This window comes from Antedon bifida, chromosome 4 (assembly GCF_963402885.1).
Source record: "Antedon bifida chromosome 4, ecAntBifi1.1, whole genome shotgun sequence".
NCBI lineage: Eukaryota > Metazoa > Echinodermata > Crinoidea > Comatulida > Antedonidae > Antedon > Antedon bifida.
Genome location: NC_136229.1, coordinates 30,903,320 through 30,930,659, shown reverse-complemented (window position 1 = coordinate 30,930,659; position 27,340 = coordinate 30,903,320). Strand labels below are relative to the sequence as shown.

The 27,340-nt window shown below is 33.3% G+C and overlaps 3 protein-coding genes across 5 annotated transcripts; 2 read left to right on the top strand and 1 right to left on the bottom strand.

Moving 5' to 3' along the window:
* Positions 1 to 67: 67 nt before the first annotated feature.
* Positions 68 to 6,003, top strand: LOC144841556 (urethanase-like). Its single transcript, XM_078697953.1, has 11 exons — positions 68 to 172; positions 1,034 to 1,271; positions 1,523 to 1,695; positions 2,162 to 2,301; positions 2,669 to 2,869; positions 3,273 to 3,350; positions 3,740 to 3,911; positions 4,140 to 4,202; positions 4,625 to 4,725; positions 5,003 to 5,189; positions 5,364 to 6,003. The coding sequence occupies exons 1-11, from the start codon at positions 139 to 141 to the stop codon at positions 5,564 to 5,566; spliced, it is 1,590 nt and encodes a 529-aa protein (XP_078554079.1). The 5' UTR covers positions 68 to 138; the 3' UTR covers positions 5,567 to 6,003.
* A 120-nt stretch (positions 6,004 to 6,123) lies between these two features.
* Positions 6,124 to 9,448, bottom strand: LOC144841570 (tRNA-specific adenosine deaminase 2-like). 3 transcript variants are annotated; one of them, XM_078697980.1, is made up of 7 exons: positions 9,289 to 9,442; positions 8,748 to 8,852; positions 8,350 to 8,500; positions 7,953 to 8,059; positions 7,672 to 7,744; positions 7,113 to 7,259; positions 6,156 to 6,649 (listed from the first exon to the last, which is right to left on the bottom strand). In XM_078697980.1, the coding sequence occupies exons 1-6, from the start codon at positions 9,370 to 9,372 to the stop codon at positions 7,126 to 7,128; spliced, it is 654 nt and encodes a 217-aa protein (XP_078554106.1). In that variant the 5' UTR covers positions 9,373 to 9,442; the 3' UTR covers positions 6,156 to 6,649; positions 7,113 to 7,125. The 3 variants fall into 3 exon arrangements, with proteins under 3 accessions (XP_078554108.1, XP_078554106.1, XP_078554107.1); XM_078697981.1 differs by lacking the exon at positions 6,156 to 6,649 and adding an exon at positions 6,658 to 6,785 and having other exon boundaries at positions 9,289 to 9,448; XM_078697982.1 differs by lacking the exon at positions 7,672 to 7,744 and having other exon boundaries at positions 6,124 to 6,649; positions 7,913 to 8,059; positions 9,289 to 9,444.
* LOC144841542 (protein unc-45 homolog A-like) lies at positions 9,393 to 26,983 on the top strand. Its single transcript, XM_078697925.1, has 18 exons — positions 9,393 to 9,532; positions 10,691 to 10,892; positions 11,360 to 11,535; positions 11,928 to 12,017; positions 12,112 to 12,279; positions 12,855 to 13,023; positions 13,591 to 13,752; positions 14,390 to 14,558; positions 14,750 to 14,912; positions 15,438 to 15,667; positions 16,080 to 16,221; positions 16,914 to 17,054; positions 17,871 to 17,986; positions 18,530 to 18,710; positions 19,291 to 19,406; positions 20,386 to 20,503; positions 24,733 to 24,879; positions 25,368 to 26,983. The coding sequence occupies exons 1-18, from the start codon at positions 9,515 to 9,517 to the stop codon at positions 25,626 to 25,628; spliced, it is 2,769 nt and encodes a 922-aa protein (XP_078554051.1). The 5' UTR covers positions 9,393 to 9,514; the 3' UTR covers positions 25,629 to 26,983.
* Positions 26,984 to 27,340: the final 357 nt, after the last annotated feature.

Genomic DNA, 27,340 nt, shown 5'->3' with positions numbered 1-27,340 from the left:
TATTAAATACATTTTTGGCGACATTGGCCTTTCATATTTTCACGTACCTGGGGTTACTGTACAGGTAATTTGATTAAATCAAGCGTATCCGTATAGGCCTATTGAGTTCAAATTGTTGAATTGAGACACTAACCAACCATGAATGATCAGGATCCCGAATCGACTACCAAACGTAAGTATATCATCATTTTTAAGCCTCATTTCACTCTTCCTAATTGTCTATAATGATTTGTATGTATAGATATGTGGTTAATATATCGTGTAGGCATATACAGTATAATATTATTTTAAGCACACTCATACAAAAGATGTTCCACTCGACTGCACTACTACCGACCTTCAATTATATTCATTTTATGTATTTATTCTTGAATAGAATGCACCCGATTTGAACACAATGGTACCAGACAGAAAGCATTTTTAATTTTTTGTAGAACCTCAAAAGTCATGTACTGTACTTCATATTAAACAACGTAGGCATATAGGCCAATAATATGCCTTAATAGGCCTTTTCCACGGAACGGAAGACATCTTCGATCGATCGAACAATGCTATCAAAATGTTTTATTCAAATCGTACAGTGATGTAGGAACATTTTACAGTAAAAATGTTGTCCATAAGGAATTACGAATTTTAAAGTAACTTATTCTTTTCCGAAAATATGCTCGCCGCGCTATGTTATTTCTGTTAGTTACGCTTCCCTGCACAACATTGTGAGTCGATCGAAGATGTCTTCCGTTTCGTGAAAAGGCCTATTGAAACACGGAGGAGGTATAAGAATTAGGCTAAGTTATAAAACAAGAGTTATAGGTTCCTATTCTGTGTTGGATGGCATTGGGGCCATTGGCCCATGGTTTCCAACCAGCACTACAATGAATAAGCCATTCAGCTTGATAAAGATCTCGATGTAGGCGCGCCTACATTCAGTTGATAGAAATAATAATTTTTTCTGTTTATGAAATTTATAAATTATTATTTTTTTCGATTAGTACTTATTCTGTTCTTATTTGTATTGAATAAACTTTCCTTTTAGAAGAATTGTTCAAGTCTTCACCTGTTCGGGCGCCAAAGCCAAAGAAAGTTGAAGAGCTTGCCAAACGCATAGGAATTGATCTTGATGAAACTGAAGTACAGACGTATTGCGAGTTAATGAAATCCTCTTTACAATGTTTTGCCGAAATTGAGAAGATACCCGAGCCTACCCTCCCGGTGAAGTATCCACGTCTTCCAGGATATAGACCATCTTCAGCAGAGAATCCTCATAATGCTTGGTAAGAATCTGGCAAATATCTGAATTAGTACAGAAAGAAAGTAAAGATCTCGAATTTTCCTTATTTCCGATCGCCTTATAAATGTACGATCAGTTTTTAAATATTATGCATGGTAGATGACATTGGACGTCCTATGCTATTGTAGATGAAATTGGATCGACAGCGACAGTGAAAAGCTGAATTACTTCGAATAAATTACATCAGAGTTAAATGTAAAAACGTATTTTTGTTTCATATTATGTGAATGAAAGGTACTGGAAAACATCAATTCAAGGTGCGCCAGATGGTATTTTGAAAGGTAAAAAAGTAGCCATCAAAGACAATGTTGCCGTCTATGGTGTTCCTATGATGGGTGGCTCGTGGGTACTTGAAGGGTATGTACCAGAATTCGATGCGACTGTGGTGACCCGAATTCTCGATGCAGGTTAGTGTTAAATAAATATTTAAACAGTGATATATCTAAAATTGTATGGAACGCGAACAGTTTAAAAACCGGACGATACTATGGCACTGAGAGGAGATAGAAAATCAGCAACAGATCCGCGTTGAGAATTTTCTAGTCTATTTTTGATATGATAACTTGATTGAACTTCTTACAGTCAAAAAATATGACATGTTTTTATAGCAGAATTTTAGAAATGTCTGTATTCGATAATTTTAAGAGAAATTTTTTTTTCTTAGTTATCATAGGCTATAGGTACAAAATGCACCGTAAAACCTCGAAAAGAAGCCCACAGACTCTTCGACGGGCTTCTTTCCGAGATGGAATTCTTTTCAAAATTACTTTTTCAAACCATACCGTATAATAGGGCTTTTTTCGAGACGAGCTTCTTTCTAGGTTTTCGGTATCTGAAAATCATGCCAGTAGCTGAGCTTTAATACTTTCTTAGGTGGTCTAATAAAGGGAAAGGCTGTCTGTGAAGATTTCTGTCTGTCTGGAAGTAGCTTCTTTGGAGCGAGGGGACCAGTTTTAAACCCTACTAACCCTACGTGTGATGCCGGTGGCTCAAGTTCTGGAAGTGCGGCATTGGTTAGTATGTTTTACACCATTATGTCATAGATCCATCTAAAGGCACTGCAATGGTAATGCTTGGTTCCCACTAGAGACGCAACGTAACGCAACCTACGCAACGTAAGAAAATGCCCTTTCAATTGTGTTTGCCTCCGTCTGCGTGAAATCAAACCTGCGATGTTTGCAGCATGCAGTGTTGCGTCGTCAGTTCCCACTTGTGATTACGCAATACAGCACTTTGCGTCGATACGTCGCTGCGTTGCGTTCTAGTGGGAACCATAAGCATTTATCATCACAGACATTTGTTTTTTGCTATATCTTTTTTGTGGGGATAGCCCACTTGTATTGCACAAATGTGTTTTAAAACTTATTTACATATTATCAGGTTGCGTCAGGCGAGGTGGATATGGCTATTGGTGGTGATCAGGGTGGTTCTATTCGTCTTCCTTCAAGCGTGTGCGGTGTTGTCGGACTAAAACCAACCTTTGGACTTGTACCATATACAGGAGCGCAGTGTATTGAGACTACAGTTGATCATCTTGGTCCGATAGCGAAGACAGTATCTGACTGCGCATTATTATTGGAAGTAAGGAAATTGTAGGACACTTTAGGCTGGGTTGACATTGACATATAACTTCTTCTGCATTGCGTAGGCTATGTTCGGTAAATTTCATGTGTGTAAAAAAAATCAGCATAGGTTTAATTTGAATCCTCTTGGCAATTATGCAACTAAAGTAAATCAATATGCGGGTCCAGCGGGTAGGGTATAGCCTCTACCTACGAAAAGATCACCACTTTTAGTCCACTGGGCCCCGCATCCTATTTCAGAATCCATGGATCTAACTCTGAAATATATCTGTCAGTTAAAGAGAACCGAAGATCATAGCATAATACTGTATAGGCCTATGATGAAGACTTCGATTAGTGTCACCGACATTTTTTTTAAATGAAATGACTGGGTAAAATAATTTTGTATAATTTTTTATTAGGCGATTGCTGGATATGATGCTGGGTTGGATCCCAGACAGAATGAGGCTAAAATAAAACCTATACAATATTCAAGAGAGGTATGACGTCTGATTTTTACTCATTTCAAGAAAAGCATTAGCCTATCCCTTCCTCTTCTTTCAGTCATGCCAAATATTAAATAGCCAAATTGTAAAGGAGCTGATTTTCAACAAAACGAAGTGACTTAAAAAACCTTTGTACGCACGGACGTACTTTGTACTTGACCAATCAAGCGACAGGTTTATGATCAGTCGCTTTTAATTGGTCAAATTACTTGAGTACGTATGTCCGCATACACCATGCGTTCCGCCCTATTGAATCAGTGTGTTGCATCAAGGAAATCTTGTTAATTTCCTTGGTTGCATGGTGCCAACAAATTATGACAGATTTTAAATATTATTATTATTTTATTTAATGAAATGTATTTTTTTGTTTGTTTTTTTTTCAGTTGGAAATTGGAAATTTAGATTTCATTAAAATTGGTATTCTGAAAGAGGGGTTTGACCACAAAGAGTCAGATCCAAGAGTTACAGAGTTGATTAAAAATGAAGCTGCAAAATTAGCTGGTGACGACGACAGTATACTTTTACAGAATGTATCTGTGCCGATGCATAAAGATGGTAAAGTAAAACTTCTGTCTGTCACTGTCACCGAAATTTAATAGACACATGAATATGACTGGACGTTTAAATTCTGGTACAAAACATACATTTGTGATCGTCCCGCTGTGACCACTGGCTGAGTACCGTAATCAGTCAACTTCTAGTACTCCAACCAACTGACGTTGATAAAATAATTTCATGAAATTCAGACCAAATTATTTAAAAATGTACGATTATTGTTTGCAGGTACGAACATTTGGTTTTGCTTTGGATACAGAGGTCTTACCGATACAATGATGCGGGGCTGCTGTAAGAAATATTAATATGTTTATTATTAATAAATAAATTGGGGAATTCAGCGTAACTTTGAAGCGTTGATTGATTGATTTTGTGTGGCGTGGGGAGAAATGGGTGGTTGAGGCAAAGAAACGATGGTACTGTATTTAAGAAATAGAAACATCATTACAATTCCCGAACATAGATATCATTTTTTATTATGTGTGTGGTAAACATCACTAAAGCTCTGTCTTACACTATCAAACTAGTTTGACAAAAGAAATGTGATGTGCCCAAACATGGTAATGATATAGACTACCCAAATATGGTAGTGATATGACATCATCATGTCCATATGGGCACATCACATTTTTTTTTTGATAGTGTAGACAGAGCTTATGCCTTCACTACCCTACACCCACAATATAGCTTTTTAATCCACTGCGTTTTTACAGCTGTCGGTGGTGGTTACAAGGGGTTTTATCCGACCAGTTTGATTGATGCTGTCGGAAGAGGAGTTCAGACACAAACAAACGATCTTTCTGGAGCACTAAAGGTAATACGTTGACATTGATTGAAACTCTAGACCAGAGGATACGCATTGCCTGTAAACGCTTGTGATAACTTTTCCGACTACACCATTTCAGAATATGTAGCGCAATAGGCCTACAAGATTTTCTGACTGAAAGCTCATCATGTATTTGATGACGGTTTTATTTGTCGAATTCCGAGGCTACATAGACAACTCAAATTTATCGCACTAACCACTCTCAGTCTCAATGTTTTCTTGAAAAATACCAATGATTATCAAACCTTTTTTAATACTTCTACAGCTTTGTTGGATGATTGGAGAGTACATGAAGCATGAATATCGCGGAAGATATTATGGTAAAGCTCAGAATCTAAGAAGACTTTTGGTTGCGGAGTTTGATAAAGTCTTTCAAGAGGTCGACGTACTAGTGATGCCCACAATTCCATATCCTCCCAAAAAACTTCCGACAAACGATACAGGACTACCAGGTTTGTGGTAATTAATTTGTTGTGACGTCTAGTCTTTTGTGGTGACTTATTTGCATATTTTCCACCTGTGCGTTGGTGGAAATGGACGAGGTTAAAGGTGGTTAGTGCCGGGCAAGAGGTTGTGCACAACGAATAAATAAAGTGATGAAATGAAATTGAATTCCTTTGTTTCAGATCTTTTAGCACAAGCATTCGGCCCTGTCACAAACACCATGGTTTTCAACACGACAGGACATCCAGCCATAACCATCAATGCTGGCTATATTGATGGCCTGCCAATCGGAATGATGTTGGTTGGAAAGATGTTTGATGAAGTTACATTGCTGAAGGTCGCTCATGCGTATGAAAAAATATCGAATACCACACCCTCTTATTAATAATTATTATCAAGGAAAATTCTCAGAAATAAAGAAAATAAGCGCACAAGCCAGCTTGTTTATTTATGCCGTATATTAGTAAAAGTGTATGCTATACCTATATATTATAACATGTATGTAACTGATTATGTAATCGTCGTTGATGGTATTCTAATACCTGGATTGATTTGCATAAAATGCCATGTGACGTTGGCGTACGTTTGTAAAGACGACGCAGGATATACATCGGTCTAAAGCTCTGTCTACGTTATCAAAAAAAAAATGTACCAAAATATGGTAATATGATGTCATCGTGTCCATGTACGGGCACATCACATGTTGTTGTCACAAAAAGTTTGATAGTGTAGACAGAGCTTTAATGTTGCGATTGATACATGTTATGTTGTACTATAGATTTAGAAGTTATAGAATAAATCATCACTATTTTGGCATGATTACGCCCCTTCTGTGCTCTTTCATGTGTTATCTCAACTAAAAGAAGTGGCCAGTGAAGCTGCTGTTATAATTATATACATTATATTCAAATCAATTAATTTTTCAAGTTTCATAATATTTATTTACAGAATCTGACATAAAGGATAATACAGTACAATGCAATAATGATATAAGATCAGAGTTTGAAGGCAGATGAAGTAAAACATCTTGTGTTGGGCGAACATTAAAAAAAGAAATGATAATGAATAGGACAAGACATATAAAAAAGAATTTTTTAAAAATAAATGAATAAATAAATAGTTATTAATTAGTTACATCCAAATTGAATGGAATAGTGATCATTTTTAAATGGCCTACAGGGTGTGTTTCACCAAAATGTATCAGGTTTTTCCAATAGTACGCTGTGGCAGATGAGATGACATTTAGAGGTCAGATTTTTCAAATGTGTCCTTTCGCAGTTTGTTGACTTCCATAAGACCATTGGTGTAAAGTTGGCCAGCATGTTTCAATAAATGAACGACTCATGCTCCCAGTAAGATGTTATGAGGTCTTTGCACAAAACCTTCAGCATATCATGTGAACCGTGCTGCTCGTCATACCACTTCGATACTTGTACCAACATTTTCCGAAAATTATTGTTGTTTAATTCTGTAAAAAATTGTTCAGAGATTGGAATAAAAAAAATCGGGAGGGTTGGGATGTCTGAATTGAAGACCATAAAAGCTGTCTTTAGTTTTGCATATTCGTCCTCTGCTAGTGCTTCCAGGGCAATATTCACAGAACACTGAAAAACCAGAGTACATACACTTTGAGTGAAACCAATTTACTTAAAAAGATTTTTTCAAGAGGCAAAAATGTAATTTTTCAAAACAAATTTCCCACACAGGTTAATAATGCATAATAATATTTTGCAGACATAATTTGCATTTATTTTCAAAATAAAATTTAATGACAAAAAAGATTGAAGTTTCGGAACGATTATGAAACCATTCACAATACAAGAACATACAAGAACAAATGAGTAAAATTAACATTTATTCATTCAAATACTGTATTACATTTTTTAATATTTCCAAAACCGATATGAATCCTGCAAAACAGATATGCTTACCTGTCAATATAGTTTAAGTATCTTCATCTTCTCCAGTTTTCTGTGCTTTTAAGTTAGCACTGGTTGATTGGCCATCTTCTTCTGAGTACCTCTTTACCCCTTTGGTTTTATTTCTAATGCCAGACTTTTTGACTTTTGGAATTGGAGCTAAAGAAAAGAAAAACAATTAAACAAATTAAATGTACAACTAATTCTTACAAAGAATCACAATGAAAAATGTTTGTTCTGGTTAAAAATGTTTTTTATTACTAATATTACTTGATGGACTCGCCATTAGAAAATATTTATTTTACACATTCTAATCATCTATCTTGTACTTAATATATATATATATATAGGTATATCTATTCTTATTCTTTATTGCCAATCAAGTGGCAGGAAACACAAAAGTGAACTAAATCCCTATGACAAGAGCCTGTGAATCCTCTTACCAAGTAGCACATAAATATAAAGTATAGCATTTCAATAAAATATCAGAAAATATCCACACAAGAAATATCAAAAAACCATTCATAAAAAATGCTATATTATCTTTGATTGAAATAAAACAGGTTATTACCATTTGGATTTTGATATTCATAAAACTCTTTTAACATCTCAATGGCTTCATCAGCAAATACACCACTTATACACTAAGAAATAATTAAAGGTTAAAGACTCTGAGAATTTAAAATAATAAAATCTAGTTGTAAATTGATTCTAATATATATACTTCAATTCCCTATTCTCTTTATAGAGGAATGCTCTCAGAAATGTTAAGGTTAATATAGGCCAAACATGAAGGTATACCTAAGCCTCACCCGTTATGAGCGATGATATACTCTTTATGTGCAGACGTACCTCAAACTTTGAGCCATTCCCAACAAGGTCATCGCTATGGATACTGAGAATGGATCCACATCCTCCAAATCTTTGATTACAGCATCCATACACCACACGAGGGACACATATGAATTGGTTAAAGAAACTGTATACAGTATTCACTATTTGGGCCGAAACATCCTATCAAAAGTGGGATGGATCGTCCAGGACTGAATCGTTTAAGAGTCGAATCATCCCACATTAGTACCTGCTGCTTCCATCAGTGCACGCCCGGTGGTCTAGGAACAACATTGTGTTAGTTTGTCTAGGCTTCAGTAATAGAGCAAAACTGTCAAAGGACACTTGTGTATTAGTACATTATCATTAGAGACCCTAACTGTTGGTTATCCACTCTCACAATTAAATTAAAGGATACTCAAAAGTCTGAGAGCAGCAGCACACATAATGCAGGGTTCAACAGTAACATACAGCGTTGTCTTATTGAAGATATCAACATGATCTTTACCATTACTTTTACACCAATCGATCACCTGATCAGCAGCTACAAGTTCTGCATGGCGAGTTGCCTGAAACATGGATAACAGCAAACTACACATTATATAATAAACTTTAAATAAAATTGTTAATAAATTAATTTATAACTATAGTAAGGTTTCATATTTAATAGAAAATGAACAGTAATTAATAATGTATGTGGTGTGTTTTTGTGAACGCAGCCATCCCAGGTTAACATGATATATTTAAAACAAATACAGTAGTTTGTTTCGTTATTGTATGGGGTTGCGGACGAGATTCAGAATTATTTTTACCAACATTTTTTGTTTCGTTCACTTCGTTACGACCTTGTCCAATGATTTGTTCATCATAAACCATGATGCAACCCACTGGAACCTCATCTTTAGAGAGTGCTTCCTTTGCCTGTTAAAAACACAGTGAAAAGAAGAAACTAGAAACAATCTTTCTGCGAAAGGCACACAGACAGGTAGGCCTAGCCATAATATCCAGTGATAGTTATTAATGCTGAAAAATGAATATCAAATTACGCTGAAATATTTGAAAAACAACATTTTTTTAAAATTCAGAATTAACTCGGATTAACTCGCATTTGATTAAAATGTATTTGATGACAACATAAACACACAAACCGTGATAAGGCATTAGGTTATCAAAGTCTTTTAGGAACCCTTATATTTGCAATGCTAGCCTATGCTTAGTTTAGGCTTAAAAAGAGTGAAAACCAAGAGGGCGAAACGACCTCAACGAAATGATTCAATGGGCCAAAAACCACTTTGACCCGTCCATCGACACAGGGCAGTTCAGATTACTCATTAACAATAAAACAACACTGTTATACCAATGTAACTGCTTTCGTCATCCAACGGATAATTTCAGGAGAATGAGCACTGACTTTTGGATTGACAGCATCATTAGTATTCATGTTTTTTGTTCCATTTTTTGGTGATATAAAAAGCCTAAAAAGTTGAAAAATTAAAGGTCCTTTATCGACATTGTCATTGAGGGCGCACCGGCAAATAAACAACAACAATGTGATTTTTTCAACATTACCTTATTTGATCAGAATGGCGACAGAAAATGGGGTAAGTTTATAACTTTTTAACTACGTTAACAACAAACCAAATTAAAATTTCTTCAATAAAAAAAACATGGTTATTATTAAAAAACATTACAGTGTAGTTGACAATTTAGTTTGTTGAGCATATTGCCGTGTGTTGCTAACCTAGGCCTAGCCTAGCTCTCGCCTTTCCACGATCGTGCGAAGGAGGTGCGTAGGCGTTCCTGTGGTTTATACGAAGAAAGTAAACTTAGTCAGGCCTAGGATTTTGGTACCCAAACAATCTGTTAAAAAAACTGCCATTGTTTAAGGACCAACTATTGTATTGTTGATCCGAGGTGATCATCTGATCCTGCAATGTATGTGTCAGGCTTCTCTGCTTAATTAAGTGGAAGATTCTGGAAACTGAGTTAGGAATTCCAGACATTCCAACCACCAAGGCAACTCGAAACAATGTAAAGATACTCCTTCTTGCTTGAGACACCAGAGCATGAGTGTGTACTTGACTTATGAAGAGCTGATGAATGCTAGAATCCTTGAGGCAAATCTTTGTATGCATTTTTTTGCCATCTAAATAAATCTATAGACAGACTGAGAGACAATCATCTACTGTAACTCATTTTTTAATTTTTTTTGTCAACAATTATTTGGATAATATCCTATTGAATTAAATATGAAGGTAAGCATGTATGTAGGATTGTTGTGTGTATTTTTGTTTTGTTACTTAGGATGTACTGTTGTAACGAAAACGATACTATTATCGAGATACTGATTAATGCTGGCCCACCTCTTTCTTTTTGTCATTATTGTGTTTTTTTTTACATTATTGTATAATATTATATTATCAAAATCGTTTGCACTGAACAGTATTATATTTGTTAATCAGGTGTAAACCATTGACTAGCGAAAGCTATTTGTTTATACCGTTTTGCCTTTGGTGAATAAAGAATTATGAATTGTACAGAATTAGAATTTTTTTAAACCTGGCAAATAAACATTTGTTTTCTTGTTCTTGCATTTAAAATGAAGTGTACACTTACTTGTTCTCCTTCCACCAACTTACCCCTCTCCCAATTTTCCTCTCTTCCAAAACAAATTAATACTGTTATGATGAACAATTTGTCTGAATATTTCAGATTAATGAAATAAGATATAATAATAATAATTTATAAATTGTCTTTAGGTTTCAGAAACATTGCATATTAAGCAAGAGGGCAATGATTTCTTCAAGGCTGGCAAGTATGATGAAGCCCTAGCATGCTATACAAAGGCACTTAAGATAAGCCCAGCTGGCAGCAAAGACAAGGCAGTGTTTTATAAGAATAGATCTGCTTGTCATCTGAAACTGGAGAATTATGGTAAAGCCGCGCAGGATGCATCATCAGGTAAATGTAAAAATACTAAGAAAAGATTAGGCCTACAGTAGTTTAAAAAAAGAAAAACATTTGTAATTATTGCAAGATCCATTTGTTTACACTTAATTGCTTTAATATATTACATATAGTATTGTTATTCTATTCATTTTAACTTCTTTTACGTACAGTAGCTCAAGTGAGTACTTGATAATTGGTTTATCAAAAGTTAAATTTATTATTCAATACAATTTAATATTTATTATGAAATAAAGTTTATATTATTTTTAGGCTTTGTTCTTTATTCCCTGAAATTTAGCCTCACAAGAAATGAGCATCCTATTTTCTGACTTAGTATTATTCTTCAATATTTATTATTAATATTTCCAGGGAAGATGATACATTGGAAATGCCACCTTGCAGTCTGTGCTAAGATCTATGTAACACTGACAAACATAAAAATATTATTTAACTTTGTATATTTTAACTCTTTGCTTTAGCTTTAGATATTGAGCCTGCAGACGTGAAGGCACTTTTCCGTAAGTGTCAAGCGCTCGAGAAGCTTGACAAGCATACAGAAGCTTACAAAGAAGCACGTAGGCTTCAACAACTCGACCCAAAGAACACGGCAGTACAGAGCCTGCTACAACGTCTAACTGTACATATTTCACAAGTGGTATGAACTTACTGTACATATTTGTTACATTTTTGTGTCAGATTCGAAAACAGGACTCGGAACCATGACCTGTAGATCACTAGTCCATAAAAGATAACATTTTCTTTTTTAAAGAACTATAGCGTAAAAACAGAGTACTTACTCAAACGTTTTACTAATCCCTGCTTTGTATGTTTAGAGGTAGAATCTAGCACAAGCAATCTGTAAGTGTAACCAATGGTCAGGTTACCACTCATGTACCAAGTAATGACCATGTTTTGGAATCAATCAGATTTGTTCCTAATACTGATACAGCTATTAGAAACAAACGCATTTTGAATACCAGAAAAACCAGACATTTTAGTTTTTAGCTATACAGTATTATAGTATTTATTTATATTTTCTACCTGCAGGCCCAACAAACTGCAAAAACAGATAACAAAGTGTCTTCCATGTTTACTACTTTATCAAGATCAGATGCAGATGGTGAAACAAGAAAACAGGTAAAACAAAATACATTTTAAATTTAGACCTCTTATTTGTATTTAAATAAAGGTAAAATTTGATTGGCAATTAATTATTTTAATTCATATCCAGGCAGCAAATAACCTGATTGTTCTGGCCAGGCAACCGGCAGGTGCTGAAAAGATATTTCAAGAGAATGGAGTCTTTAAACTACAGAGGTATCTGGATGATCCTGATGAGGAACTTGTTGTGGCAGTTCTTAGAGTCTTCTCCTGTCTTTGTACAGGGCACCAATCAAGAGTAAGATGTTTATTTGTTCAAGTGTTCCGTTTTGAAATAAAGTTGTTATTGTATTATTATTATAGATTCATCATGCTTTTTTTAGATTCATCAAGTTTAGTTAAAGGATATCATTTTTCTTACATAAAACAAAAGAAATAAAAAAAGTGAGAACTATAGGATAACTATTTATGCTGTCTTAAAATAAATAATATTGTTTTTAATCCAATCCGTTGACGACATGATTAATAAGAACAATAAATTGTTTATCGCCATGATATTATTTCTCTTCTAATTTCAACCTCTAATGCATATATTGATCAAGTTATTGTCGATTGTTAAATGCCAGGAAAACATGGCGTTTTTGGATAGGCACACAAGCTGCTAATTGTATTAAAGATAAGGATAGCTAGTGCTTTAACTCCTCCTGTTACTTTGCTCTAAGACCTCTATCACTGTTGCATGCTACAATGTCAACACACTTTCTGAACCCACAGCAGTGCCTGAATCAGTACCAAAATATGTTCTCTAATTATGCAATTCTATTTTTTCACCAATGAATATGACATTGTATAACACTCTTTTTTCTATTATAGGCATTAGCAGTACTAAAAGAGCTAACATTAAACAGGTTAGCGAAATACATAGGTTCACAAAAAGAGAGTATATGCAATGCAGCAGGCAATATTCTTTTCTGTAGCATTTCTAGTATGCTGAAAAAAGACACAAACGAGCCGAAAGGAGCAGAAGAGGCTCTTGTTTTAGGTATAGTAACATTATGTCATAGGTTGATGAGTGAATATTAAATATTTGACCAGTTTTAAGTACATGCTGTGCTGATAAAGTTCACCCCAAGATATAAGACTAACTAAACTTTTAGAAAATTGAAAACATACCACTATTTTGAACAGTGTTGGATTTTGCACCTTTCTTAAATTGCTAGAGACTGGTTATTCCCACTCAAACGACCCATTCAAGTACTATTAAAGACAACTTTATATGTACAGTAGGCCCCCACAGAAAGGTTGCCAATGTTTTAACCCAAAACTTCTGACAAGACACACCCATTGATTAATTATTAGGGTAAACTTCCTATCACGTTATTTAAATATTTATAAAATTCCATTATATCATTAAAATGATTGCTAATAATAATATAAATAATATGAATACCACTACCTGCTGCCCCAAAGCCTGCAGTTCCTTCTCTCACAACTGTACTTTAAGCCACATGAGATGCTCCAGTATTTAATTTTATAAATAAATTTAAAGATGTCTCCCATTGAATTTTGTATTCAATACAAGGCTTTTCAACCTTCATCTCTTGTACAGATTTAACTGGTGAAATTAAAGAGTTAATGATGTTTTTCCTCGGTCTGCTTACGGACAAAGACATATCAGGGTACGGGAGAGATGCTGTCATCGATATCATCATTAAATTTCTTCCTAAAAAAGAAGGAACAGGACGTGCAATGACATTCATAACAAATGGAGGTAATTTTATTTTATTTCACTAAAAAACATTTTTTTAAATCTGTTTCTGCCAAAAATTAGGAAAGGTAAAGTATAAGGAAAAAACTGAATTTACTATTATGATACAGCAGTGTTACAGTCCCTGCCTTGTTGGTGTCGCGTTGTGGTTGCCTAGTTAGCTCCTAGTTGTATGATACCTCAATGATCTTGAACGAGTTTGATTTTGAAATAACGAATATGAGCTTTTATGCAACTATTCAATTATAATTCATTAAAGATATGAATAATAAAGATTAATAAAATCAGACTTTGAATATATTATTTTGTAGTTTTAATAAATTTAATCACTTTCGTAGAAAAAAAAATGGAAAAAATTAATGTTTTCACTTATAAAATGACAAAAATAAATGGTTAAATTCAACCAAAAACCCATTGGCTGGCAGACAATTTAACTATTTTTTGCTTTAAATTACAGTTTTTTATGTAAATGCATTTTTTTTCGATCAAATTTTTGGTCAAAGTGGATAACTATGAGGTGACATTAAAATGGCATATTCAACAAAAAAATAACAAGAACTATTTTTTCAGGGAGACAATACATCTTTAAGTAAAATGCAAATATAAGTTATTAACAAAAAACTTTGAAATCGAATTGCAGGATTAACAAAGTTACTAATTGTTGCCGGGCAAATTCCCGAATTAGAAAAATTACACACTACAAAACACACTGCAATGCACTCGTCGGTGGCGCTTTCCAAGATCTATGAAGAGATGACGGGAGATAAGAAACGAGAGTACTATCGGGATATGTGTGAAAAGTTTATAAGGTAAGAAATCTTTAACGTGTCATGGATGAGTGCCTTTTCCATTCACAAAAACTAGAAATCTAAAATGAATTGTTTTTAAACTTGGTTTCCACCTGGAGTGATGTGGATCCAGCGACAGATTTTTTGTTTGTTTTTTTGCATTTAGTATGTGCAAGAGAATGATATGTTCATAACATGTAATTCTTTTCAAGGGCACGGTTTAGTGGAAACAATTTAGAAAGTAGCTTAGAGGCAATACAAGCAATCTCCGCTCTCTTGCAAGGACCTTATGATGTTGGTAACTACATCATTGGACAATCAGGTGTCATAGAGGTCATGATAGCTATGGCAACTAGTACAGATCCTCTTCATCAGGTATGTATAGTCCCCAGTGCTAGCTGCTACCCAGCAAATGAACTGTTTGGTTTTCAAATTTGAATGAAGTTTGTGTAAAAAATAGATAGATAATTTTTGTGGTTAATATGGCTGCCAAGAATGGTTTTTAACCATTGGTTGCGCCAGGATTTTGTCCTGAAAGGGGAAAAATAAGTTATACAACATTAAGTCTGTTTTAATAGTCTTATATTAACTATATTAACAGTGTCAGTGCTGTAATGTACCTATATTTACTGTATTTATACGTTAGTGGTACTTAAATTCATGTGGCTACCTTGCTGATGCCATCCTTAAGGCCAATTTACACAGACAAGCAGTAATTGTAATCGTGAAAACATTTGCTTGTCCTACCTAAAATCTGTATCTATCCTGAGCAGGTTTCCGCTCAGGATGTTGTCTTATGGTCATAAGAAATAACAAAGATTATATAATTTTTTTGCCACTTATTGCTACTGTATCTCTCGTCTTTTGATTGTATGATCAACTATTTTTATATTATTCTAGAGAGTGGCCGTAGAAGCAATTGTCCACACGGCTAGCAAGAAGGACAAGTGTTCCGGAATCCTATCAAAGGGTGCGGATGTCTTAAAAGAATTATACAAGTCCGCCAGTGATGACATAAAAGTACGAGCGCTTGTAGGCCTGTGTAAGCTAGGCTCCTATGGTGGTGCTGATTATAGTGAAAAGGTGTTAGATGAGGGCTCTGCTCTCATGCTAGCTAAGCAGTTGAGGAAGTAAGTGGTGGCTAGGCCTAGTAAGGATCAGTCCTGGTATTTAGGCCTATGTGATCTGCCTTTGATGACTTAAAAACATTCTGGCTTTAAAAACTCGAACAAAGCACTAGGGTGGAGATAAAACATAAATATGAAAATATCTTCCAAAGATGTTGAAATTAAATTAATTGGTCTTCAAAACATCTTTGGACAATTTTTGTTTAGTGTTTGTAGATAGATCTAAGTTACTAGTAAACTTCCATGAATTATCTTCGGGCTTTCTTGTGGTTTTCTTTATCTTCTGTTCTTATACCTGCAGCTCCTGACATTAATGTTTTCCCTCACCATTGTATCAAAGCAACTATATGAATTACTTTTGTTTGATGTATATTTCTATTCATGCATTGTAACATGTATATATATTTTTAATTAGATTCCTTGTGAAGACAGAGAAGGGTCTTGACTTGAGAAAGTGGGCTGCAGAAGGGCTATCATACTTATCAATTGATGCAGATGTAAAAGAAGCAATCACATCCGACCAGCAAGCAGTCAAAGCACTTATTGAGCTGGCTAATGTAAATAATTCAATGAGCGCTCACTGGCTAAACCCAGCTTATGATACCCCTAAGCAGTGCCCAGAGGAAAAAACAGGCATTAAAATATGTCAAAAAAGGCTAAAAACGCCTGAGACCTCCGGCGTTGGAGGGTTCCTAAATCAGGGGCCTCTGGCCTCTGCGTTACGCTACTGATAATTCTACCTTATGAACAGTACATGTATAGTTACAGTGACTTTTTACTAACACAGAGAGCCTCATGTCATGTGTGGTTGATTATGTAACAAAAATGAATGCAAATATATCAAAATGTAATAGTCATATTAACAAAATTCAGTGGCCATATTAACAAAATTCAGTGGCCATATTAACAAAATTCAATGGCCATATATAACAAAATATAATAGTCATATAAACAAAATTCAATGGCCATATAACGAAATTTAAATGCCATATAACGAAATTCAATGGCCATATAACAAAATTCAATTGCAATATAACAAAATTCAATGGCCATATACTGAAATTGTACAGGAATAAGTGTTAGATGGAGTATTGAATATCATATGACCCACAATCCTCCAATCAAAATACAAAATCTACTTTAGGTGTGTTATTGAATTTGTTTCCATATCCTCTTATCTATTATATTAACTTATTTTATAGTATAGTTCAAAACAAATTAAACAATCTTTCTTGTTTTTTATTTGTAGTCTGGCAATCCAACACTTCTTTATAGCGTTGCATCGATATTTGTTAATCTCACCAATAGTTATGATCAACAGAAGGCAGACCCTGAGATGGTGAAACTAGCAGAGTTTGCTAAACAGCACATTCCAGAGGATCACCCATTGGTAAATGACAATGAAAAATACCATGAAATTGTTTACTGAAAGCCACATCAACATCAGTAAAAGTTTCAAATATTGCAGTTTTAAAAAGACCACAAAGGGTGGTTAATGTGCTGGCTTTCAAAATTAGTGTTAAGTTCAGTTCTGATTCTGACATAATAGGAAATATGTATTTTGATCAAACTAATAGATTTTGTTGATGAAATGTGTTCTTTGGACACTAAACACTACTAACTGTAAGCCTATCATTTCATTAAGCTCTAGCTCTGTCTACACTATCAAACTAAGTTGACTAAAAAAGATAAATGTGCACATCACGTTTTTTTGTCACATAAAGTTTGACAGTGTAGAAAGAGGTTTAACAAATATTTTCTTGCAATTAGTTTCCAAAAGGGTAATTTTTCACCTAAATAATCTTTGGAAGTAAGTTTGGCTTTAATGAGTGGATCATTTAATGGTTGTAAAACAAACAAATCAAATCTATTTTATGTCAGTAATAAGGGATTGTCTCAGCAGGCTTACCTCATCCTTCTGAGTCAACTCAATTAAGAGTGCCATTCCCATTGTAGTTCACTCTCTCAGTTACATTGAGTAAAGCTCTGTCTACACTATCAAACTATTGTGACAGAAAATGTGATGTGCCCATATATGGACATGATGATGTCATGCCACTACCATATTTGGGCATATCACTACCACATTTGGGCACATCACACTTCTCTTGTCAAACTAGTTTCATAGTGTAGACAGAGCTTTAGAGCATAAGCATGCACTTCATTTATTTATCTTTATTTGAATATTGTTTTGTTTACTTATTAGGATTCAGAAGAGTATGCTAAAGGCAGAGTGGACATGTTGCTGGAACATGGTATTGTGACTGGACTGGTGAGCCTAAGTAAAACTGAGAGTGAAAGCAGTAGGGAACTAATAAGCAGGTTTGTAACTTGTAATTCATTCATTTATTTCCTTTATTTATTATTTCTTTTAACATGCAAAACAAAAAGAGAAGAAATTTCACCAGGAAATTAACAATAGCGACTTCCACAAAACCAACCTACTGTACAATATCCTAAAATACCAATTTGCACCAACGCTGATGTAGGTTAGATTGTGGAAGTACGTTCTATGGTTTTAATCAGACTATTACAACTGTCATGAATTCTCTTCTTAAAACAATATTCATAGAATGAGGGAAAGTTATTTTTTACAAACATTATGAAAACTATCAAGCCTGTAAAATGACAAAAAGAAAACAAGAAATAATAAAACGGTGATCTGAGGCCACTCAAAACGTTACATTTTGCATAATATCGGTTTAAACGATATTTTTTCCATATATATATATTATATATTTCCAGATATTTAGCATTGGTGGACAGTGGCAACTAACTTTATGCTAAGCCCAACTGTAATATCTTTAAACTTTAAAAATAGTTAAAGCCGGTTATAATTTTACCTTATGTATGCTACCTTTTTAGAGTTTTCTTAGCCTCTGTTATGGATGAGAACAACAGAGGTCTTGTGGTTCAACAAGGAGGGGCTAAGTCACTTGTAGCCCTGGCCAATGATGGCAACCCTGTGGGGCGTACCATGGCAGCACAAGCTCTTGCAAAGATCGCCATCACCATGAATCCTGAGGTTGCATTCCCTGGTCAAAGAGTAAGTACAATAAAAATATTGTGCGTCATAGTAGAAAAAAGCTAAAGAACAATTTTAAACTAATTTTAAGAGCTGAATAGGGTTTAAAAGGTTGTATTCTCCTTGTTATTGTTGTCCCCCCCCCCCTCCCCCCTTGCTGTATACTACATCTCCTTTTTTAAGGTATAGCACTGTAGTTTGTTTCCCTCAACTACAGTACTTTCAAGTTTGTATTGCTTCTTTCCCTCCCTCTGCCTATCATTAATCATCTCATTTCATTCTTCTTCTTACTCGATGTGTTATAAAAACTAATACAGCGCTTTGATGCGGAATTAACCAACCAAAGCTTATACTCAGGTGGTGTTTATATTTGGAAATATTACATAATTGAATGTAAATTAAATTAATGCATGTTGGAAACAGTTTTCAGTTGTTTATTTCTTGCTGGTGTTGCCATGGCTTGCTTTTACTTTGCAGATCATACCATTTATTTATGGGGTGGTCAAATGTTTAAATGTCTTTAAACCACATGAGTAGGGTATAACAAATATTGGTTTGTCTAAGATAGCCACAAGTAGACTTTATACCCATTTTCTTGCAGATGCTAGAGATAGTCCGCCCTCTTATCGGGCTCCTTCATGTGGACTGTACTGGCCTTCAGAATTTTGAATCTTTAATGGCTTTGACAAACCTTGCAAGTATCAGTGAATCTGTGAGGTAAAGTTATTGTTTTGTTTATTAATTCTGTTCTGCATAGAATTTTTTCCGTTTTTTAAGTTCTTCTTCCTCTATTTAAACATCATCTTAAGAATCTTCTTTTTATCCAGTAGATTGTATTATTATTTTTTTATAACATGGGTTCAAGGATGTAGCCAATCAGACGTGCTGACATGAGTCACAAAAAGACTGACTTGTGCATTATTTGTATACTATTTACTAGATTTATATAAGACTAACACTATTTTCATAAATATTAATGAACAAATGCTTTTATTGTTAACCGTGTGTAGGCTTAGGTGTTGAACAAGTACATTTGCTCAACCCTTTCTCAATCAAAGACTGATGATGTGGGAGTTATGAAATAATGAATGTGTCAAAAACTGTTATTAATTATTGAAAAGGGTATCCTATTAGGTGAAATGTATTAAGAATTTATTTATTAAGGTGCAATTTACTATATGCAACCTTGACATGCTTACCATTATAAAAATGCTCTATTGATGATATTCATTAACTAATCACTTTGTAATTAATTTGCAATAATATCATGCCTGTACATTTTTTTTTTATATGTAATTTTGCTCCACATTTTTTATACTTAATTTTTTGGACATTCAGTATTCGGCATGACTAACTTTAAACTTTTACATAAACATATTCTTATACTGTAATATCTACTTTTTAATTTGTTTTGTAACAAGGTTGGTGAGATGTTTTGTCCAACTATGACATAATTTGAACAAATACTCGGTACATTAAAAAAAATCTAAAAGTTTTTAAGTTGTTCTTGAGGACTAAAATCCATAATCCATAACTTTTGGATCACTTTTTACCTACTGTAATATCAAGCTTACGATTGGTAAAAAGTTTACTCCAGTAACATACTTAGACCTAAATAAGTAAGCAGCATATTTTATACCCATAGCCTCAAATCTTTATTCCCAAAAAATAATCATAGAATTTCAATTATTTTCAGAAATCGTATTGTTAAAGAACGCGGAATTCCTTCAATTGAAAACTACATGTTTGAAGACCATGATATGCTTCGCCGAGCAGCTACAGAATGCATGTGTAATATGATCCAGAGTGATCAAGTAAGTACACTAAGGCCTGGTTCACACTAGTGCAATTTCTAACCAATCACTGTCAATCAGGATGTGGAATACTAAAGCTTAGTTCCCACTGGAACCTAAGTGCAACGCAAATTTGACCAATCATGACGCAATTATTGCAAATGAATATGTGATCACATATTCATTTGGCAATAAATGTCATACAATGTAAATGTCACTATGCTAACTCTGGAATTAGTTGGGTATTTAATTTCATAAGTTTGATATGTAAACAAGATATTTTATATCATATTTTATTATAATATTTCAACACAAGGTTTGTTTTACAAATGTTTGCGTAAGTCTCTATTCACATTATATAACATGATAAACAAGAAAGGATTCATTATTATATTGCAATGATCAAAAAACATTCTGCTGCCATCTAGCTTGCTCATGTAAATTGGTGAATGGTAGTGAACCAGATGTCATGGCGTAACGCAGGAGGAACAGGCACCTTGTTTAGCACACTTGAGGGGCCCTCCTGGGTAGTGCATTGGACTGCTCATGGTCTGGGGCCCTTACACCATGCTTTTTAGTAAAGCAAAAAATATCACAATCGTACAGCCTAGAAATGGTGACATTTTTTATTATCTTAGTATGACGGAGTGATTTGATTGTTCTTTTTTAGCGATGGTAATATACTACATATTTCATTATTTTTGCGTACAGACTTTTCTGCGATTAACCACTTTCTTGACATTTCCAACTGTTAATTTTTTTGCGGATGCAAGTTAAATTCTATCCTAGGTAGCTTAAGTTTCAATATTTTGTGTATTAAAAAGGTCCAATATAAAACGTAGACGGCTGAACAAGTCTAGAGGCCTAGATGAGCCACCATACTGTATGTATGAACATGCCATCTTGTTACAGCTTAGCTTATACAGTTGGCCTAAACAGAACAAGGTCTAGCCTACACTTTATGTCGTCCGCCTTTTAATTAAATGAAAATAGCGGCATATACAGACTTAAAATTTTAATATTATTATTCTTCGTAAAGATTGGGGTAAATTGCCCATTTTATTTTCATCAAATGCAGCATACTGTAAGATCTATGTTTTACATCATGTGAATCACATTTATTTAATCATTATTGATGAGCTTGTAATCAAATCAATTATAATCATTGTTAATTTTCCTGAGTTATTAGTGCCATGTTGCCGTGTTAATGACCTTCTGACTTCCTCCAAAAGTGCAATTTGGTTTTTTGGTTCAAAATCTTGCTATTAGCAAATTAATTATTGATTATATTGCTTTTAAGCGGTGCCTTTATTAATAAATCATTAGCAATTTATTAACTGACATTGAACGTCTAGCTATTTTGCTCTTTAACTTTAATATTTTTTAATCAACTAGCCTACGTCTGTAAATTATATAATTAAAAGCCATTGCGACAAAATACAAATTGCAATTTTTTGATTAGATTTTTTTCGAGACTCCTCACAAGGCCTTAGCAATTTAATATGAATTAAAATCACAAGTCTCTGAACAACTCCACAGATAAATTAAAATCGTATTTCTAGAAAAAGAAATGATCATTGAAATTATACTTTGAACTTTTCTTGTAATTAAACGAAACAAATTACAAATAACACTGTTCATTTAGGAAACTAATCTATCTATCTAACTATCTATATTATTTCTTCTTGAGTAAATTAGGTATTCTTTCACTACAAATAATGCATAAAATCAATACGATTTTGTGGGGCTTAGAGACTTATAAAGTTTGTTGCAGACTTGACTAAATTTCATTGTGGCGCTTAGACATTTATACAGTTTGGTGTGGATCTTAATTTCATTATGGTGCTTAGAGAATTATACAGTTTGGTGCAGGTCTTAAGTTTTATTGTTGTGCTTAGATAATTATATAAAGTTTTGGGCCTTAATTTCACTGTGGTACTTTAAGAGAATTATGAAGTTGTATAGTTTTTCCAAGGTGCTTAGAGAATTGTAAGTTTGGTGTGGTACTTATTTAATTGTGGTGCTAAGAGAATAAAGTTTGGTGTGACATTTTAATATTTCACTGCAATTCTTAAACATTTGGTCGGTGCATTTTACACAAATAGTTACCCTTTTTGCTGTTAAATATGTGCACAATGTCATCATGCCACAATTTGATTAATTAAATTCCATCTGTGTGGATTTGAAATAGTGACCTGTTGCTTACAGAGTATTAGTGTCTCAACCTCTATACCACAGAAAAAAAACCATCCATGCTGGGTTTCAAAAACAGGTCATAAACTATGAGTAATCATTGCGCAACAAAAACTTTTTTTTTATGTTGCAATTTACTAAGTTCTTAAGTTCATCAGAGTATACAGTACCATGAATTAGAAGCAGATAATTTAAAACAGTGCTAGCGGCATTTTGTACTGTGTGGGTGGACCATCATCGACTCAGTTAACGAGGAGCTGAGGGAAGCGGTGCACGCTTTTTCATTTTTTTGTTTGTTGTTTTGCGTTTTATTTTTGTAGGATTAATATTGAAATAGTGGCAAACATTATGCAACATAATATCTTTAATTGTTTATTTTTTTTAACTTGCAATCAATAATAAATAAGACTTGAATGAATTTTATAATTAGAATAAATTGGTTGATACAAGATATGAAATATTGGGTACAAAGATAATTGGAAAAGATCGTTAGTCATTTTATAGATGATTTTGTCATTTGTAATTTGGTCTCAAATGTATGACAAAATATCAAAATACATGTTTTTTGTAAAAAAAGTAAACCAAAACATTTAGGTATTAAGAGGAGAGTGAGAATAAGATCAGTGTTTATGTAACCTCTTCTTTTTAGTAAATGCCAAATTGGTACTATAATTAAAGACTTATAATTAATCTTCAATAACAACATTTTACACTAAACTTTTTTTAGATGTAGATATTACTTATTTATTTTTATTTATTCAGGTATAAAAACATTCAATTTCCAACCATCAGCATAAGCTGAAATGGTTTACCATGCTACGGATATACAGTAGCATGCTATATATTTTATACAGATTTTTAATTTAAAAAGTAAATTACCTCTTTTGTTGACAATTCATAAACCTTGATTGGTACACTACCCCTGATTTGTGTTTGTACCCCTGATTTGTGTTTGTACCTATTACTTTTGTAAACATTTTTATCTCAGAAAGGTGTGCTCTCGACAATTTTAGACCTATCTTTTGGAAATTCAAATTAGATTAATATCAGCCAGAATTGTTAACATAGTTATAAAAAACAATTCAATTTTTACACACATAGGTCTACCAGATCTATGTCCGTGTAAAATAAACTTAGCTTCCCATTACCGCACATTACTGTATCTAATCTGTCCACTACAAAGTGTGCCTAAAGCAATATAGTACTCATACTAATAGGTTGTACTTAAACCAAAATCAACTTTAAATACACTCTAAACTTTATGTTGCATTCTGTCTGATGACCAGTGACACAAGTCTGCGGCCTAATCAACCGGTGACAGATTTGTGGCTTTTATTTTCAGTGTATATTTTTATCTTGGCATTTAAATGCATTAAACAGGTCCAATTAACTTTCTTTTCTTAAAAAGTTAGCCACAACACATTTAATTTAACATGATAATGTGTCATACTATAGTGACATCATCACGACTTCCATCGCCTCATTACCATATTTGGGCATGTTGCAGTATTTGACAAACTTTTGATATGGATGGTTTTTCAGTGCTTGTGGCTTGATGACTAATCTGCACTCAACCCTGATGTACAGACAAGTGAAACACCCAAGACTTCATTTATCAAATTCACACAAAACATCTTGATGTCTCCTCTTTGTTTTGTATATTTATGTTCCATTAAAATGTCTAAACATTGACATTCTCTTTCATTATCAGAGTCAATTTTGTTGTGTTGTTAAAGGAATGAGTGATTGATTATGATGTTTAAAATCTTTCCACCAGACTTGAGTGTTTATCTTTACAGATTGACATTAATGAATACAATTAGTTTTACTTTATAACAAGGTGTGACTATTAGGCCTGTTTTTAATGAAAATGAAATAATCTGTTAACATTGATTCAATATTTAATACATGATTTCATTCATTGCATTGTTGTGTCAATGCGCCATGAGCATCTAATTTGTGATGGAAACCGGCGCAATATAAGATTTTCTTATTATTATTATTAATATCGAAACATGAATTTAGATATTTATATATATTACTGTTTGTTCTTACAGGTATTTGAATTATTTCTTAAAGACAATGATAAAGTAAAGTTAGTTACAGTGTTGGCAGGAGAGGAAGAAGAAAAACTCAAGATGGCTGCCACAGGTGCATTGGCTATGCTATCGACCAATGAGATTGTTTGTAACAAAATTCTCAATGTAAGTAAACTTTTTTTGGAGGCTTTTTTTTTTCAATTAAAAAATAAAATGTTTAAAGCTTCAGTTTTCTGTAGAAACATAATATAATTTGTATAAATGATTTATAATTATATAAATATACTGTAAGCATAATTTCTTTTAGTTCAATAATTCAAATTTACTAAACTGTCAATATTACATTAAGTTATTTTGATTAAATATTTTATTTTAAATTTTTCATTTCAACAGGACAGAATTTTTAAATAAGAATAAGTTTAAAATTGTAACTTGTTACAAATATATTATAATACTATAGTTTTACTAGATTCAAAGCCAGGACAGGCATTTGTAAATCTTTTTAAAAACAACAATGAAGTACCTAAGCAAAAAATCTATGATCTTTTCAAACTGGTTCTTATTATATATCTTTAAACAATTATTTTTTATCCAATTTTAACGATCCATTCTTTGTATAAATACTAAACAAAGGTTTTTTAACACTTGAATAGGTTGCCTCATGGATAGATATATTCCAGGAGATTCTTGTGTCTTCCATTCCACAACTATTACACCGAGTATGTCACGTATTAGCAAATATTGTGGAGAGCAGTAAGTTGAACGCCAGCAAGGTTATCGAAACTAAACTGCTTGAGATTCTAATGGCCCTCTCAAAGGACGAAAACCCAGTGATGAACCCAGCACGTAAGGAGATAGACAGACTGTTCAAGAAAGCGGTGGAACTTGAACTGATTCGGCCAAACGAGAGTTAACATATTCCAATGCCGTTTTTTTATTTTTATATTTATTTATACATTTTTTATACAATTTTAGTGAAATAATGAATTAGTGTTGAAATGCATATGAATAGACCCACAAAAAAATTAATTGGTTATGTATCTTTCAAATGATATAAAAACCACATTCAATTAATTAATTACATTTTTAAAAACATATAAATACCATTTAAATTTTCTTTCTCAACTTTTTCCTTTTATTGAACATTTTTCTGTATTTGTATATGTTTTTGTTATGCAATATACAGTATTACATTTTTGTGAACTGAAAATGCTCTCACGTATAATATGTAAATGTGGCAGAATAAACTGCAACTCGTAGCCTACTGGACTGAATGGTCCACATGTGTGAACATCATAATACAAAAACCTTTGTCTCCCTTAAGGGTCCCTCCGATAAGGATAGATAGAAATAAATAAATAAGATAGAAATATATAAAGAAGTGGGGAAGCATTATTGTTTTGTCTTAGTTTTACATTGTTTTATATATGTCTTTTATTTTAATTGATAGCGGACCCATTAATCAGTTCTTTTAATGAAGACCTGCATGGGATCCTATTTAAAGTTGGTTAATAAAATAAAGCATAACATCATATACGATCTACTTTTTAAAACTTTTTGCAAACAACATTTTTAAAAATCATGAGAATGTGAAAATTATTGATTTGACTCGCCCACAACTTTTAAGAGGTGTATTTCATCTATTACATTATTTACGTTTCAACTAAACATAAGCCTTGTTTGAAGCATTTAAACCATCTATACGTCATTTATATTTATAAATTGTCATGACTGTGATATTTATGTGACATACCTACAAATACAGAATTTAATGTTTCATGAAATTATGTGACAAACTGATTAGTGTTAACTACTTATTTTGTGCTAAAAATATGTTTGCAACCAGAAATGGAAACAAGAAAAAATTCGACAAGGCTATTTATAATTTAATGTTGTTAATCATTTATTTAATGTTTGGTTCCACCTTGCTAGATAAAGTCATAGAATCTACCTAATATTCTGTGTTGTGTCAGAGAAATGTGACAGTTATCTCATTTGTTCTTGATGGTGTTATTTCAATGACGTATTACACTAAAACAGGGCAACACTTTATCTATGGTCGTAGGCATATGCACTGAATTAGAAATTTCAATAATTTTCTTTACAGAAGTTTTAGATTTTGGCGATTTTTTGTAGTGATGTGTGTGGTTTTTTATATTAAAATTAAAATATAAATTGCAGAATTAAGATAATAAATTTAATGAATTAATGTCAACTCTTTGTTGTTGATTTGTGTATGACAATAAAAAATCTTAATACTAACAACTTATACAGCCCGCAGTGTTTAATTTATCGTGTATCTTTATGTTGTTGATTTTTCTTTTCAAGCATTTGCCAAGTAGGCCTATTATACTAGACCTACTTTGAATGTTTTTGTTTTTACGATAACTTGAAGACTTGCTCTACCACCAGAATTGAGGTTTGAAATAGCTCTACTGTACCAACCTACTACTGTATGTCCAGGAAAATCAAAAGCTTAACAATTAAAAAGGTTACTAAAATCTCGAGTTAAAGTATCTTCAATATAGGCCGAAATATTAAAAAGCACGCCCTCTGTCGCTCTCTACATTTTGCCAAGTTGTTTAGCTCTTTTGAATCTTCATACTTTATTCGACTGTGGCTGCAG

Excerpts from the sequence above, each read along its gene's own strand:
- LOC144841542 (XM_078697925.1), top strand. Across the intron at positions 11,536-11,927 it reads CTGTACATATTTCACAAGTG|GCCCAACAAACTGCAAAAAC; the intron begins GTATGAACTTAC and ends TTCTACCTGCAG. Across the intron at positions 17,055-17,870 it reads TTCCAGAGGATCACCCATTG|GATTCAGAAGAGTATGCTAA; the intron begins GTAAATGACAAT and ends TTTACTTATTAG.
- LOC144841570 (XM_078697981.1), bottom strand. The coding sequence starts at position 9,372 with ATGAATACTAATGATGCTGTCAATCCAAAAGTCAGTGCTCATTCTCCT. Across the intron at positions 8,501-8,747 it reads AAGTGAACGAAACAAAAAAT|GCAACTCGCCATGCAGAACT; the intron begins GTTGGTAAAAAT and ends TCCATGTTTCAG. Across the intron at positions 8,060-8,349 it reads TGCTGCTCTCAGACTTTTGA|GTGTCCCTCGTGTGGTGTAT; the intron begins GTATCCTTTAAT and ends ACCAATTCATAT.
- LOC144841556 (XM_078697953.1), top strand. The coding sequence starts at position 139 with ATGAATGATCAGGATCCCGAATCGACTACCAAAC. Across the intron at positions 2,870-3,272 it reads ACTGCGCATTATTATTGGAA|GCGATTGCTGGATATGATGC; the intron begins GTAAGGAAATTG and ends ATTTTTTATTAG. Across the intron at positions 4,726-5,002 it reads ATCTTTCTGGAGCACTAAAG|CTTTGTTGGATGATTGGAGA; the intron begins GTAATACGTTGA and ends ATACTTCTACAG.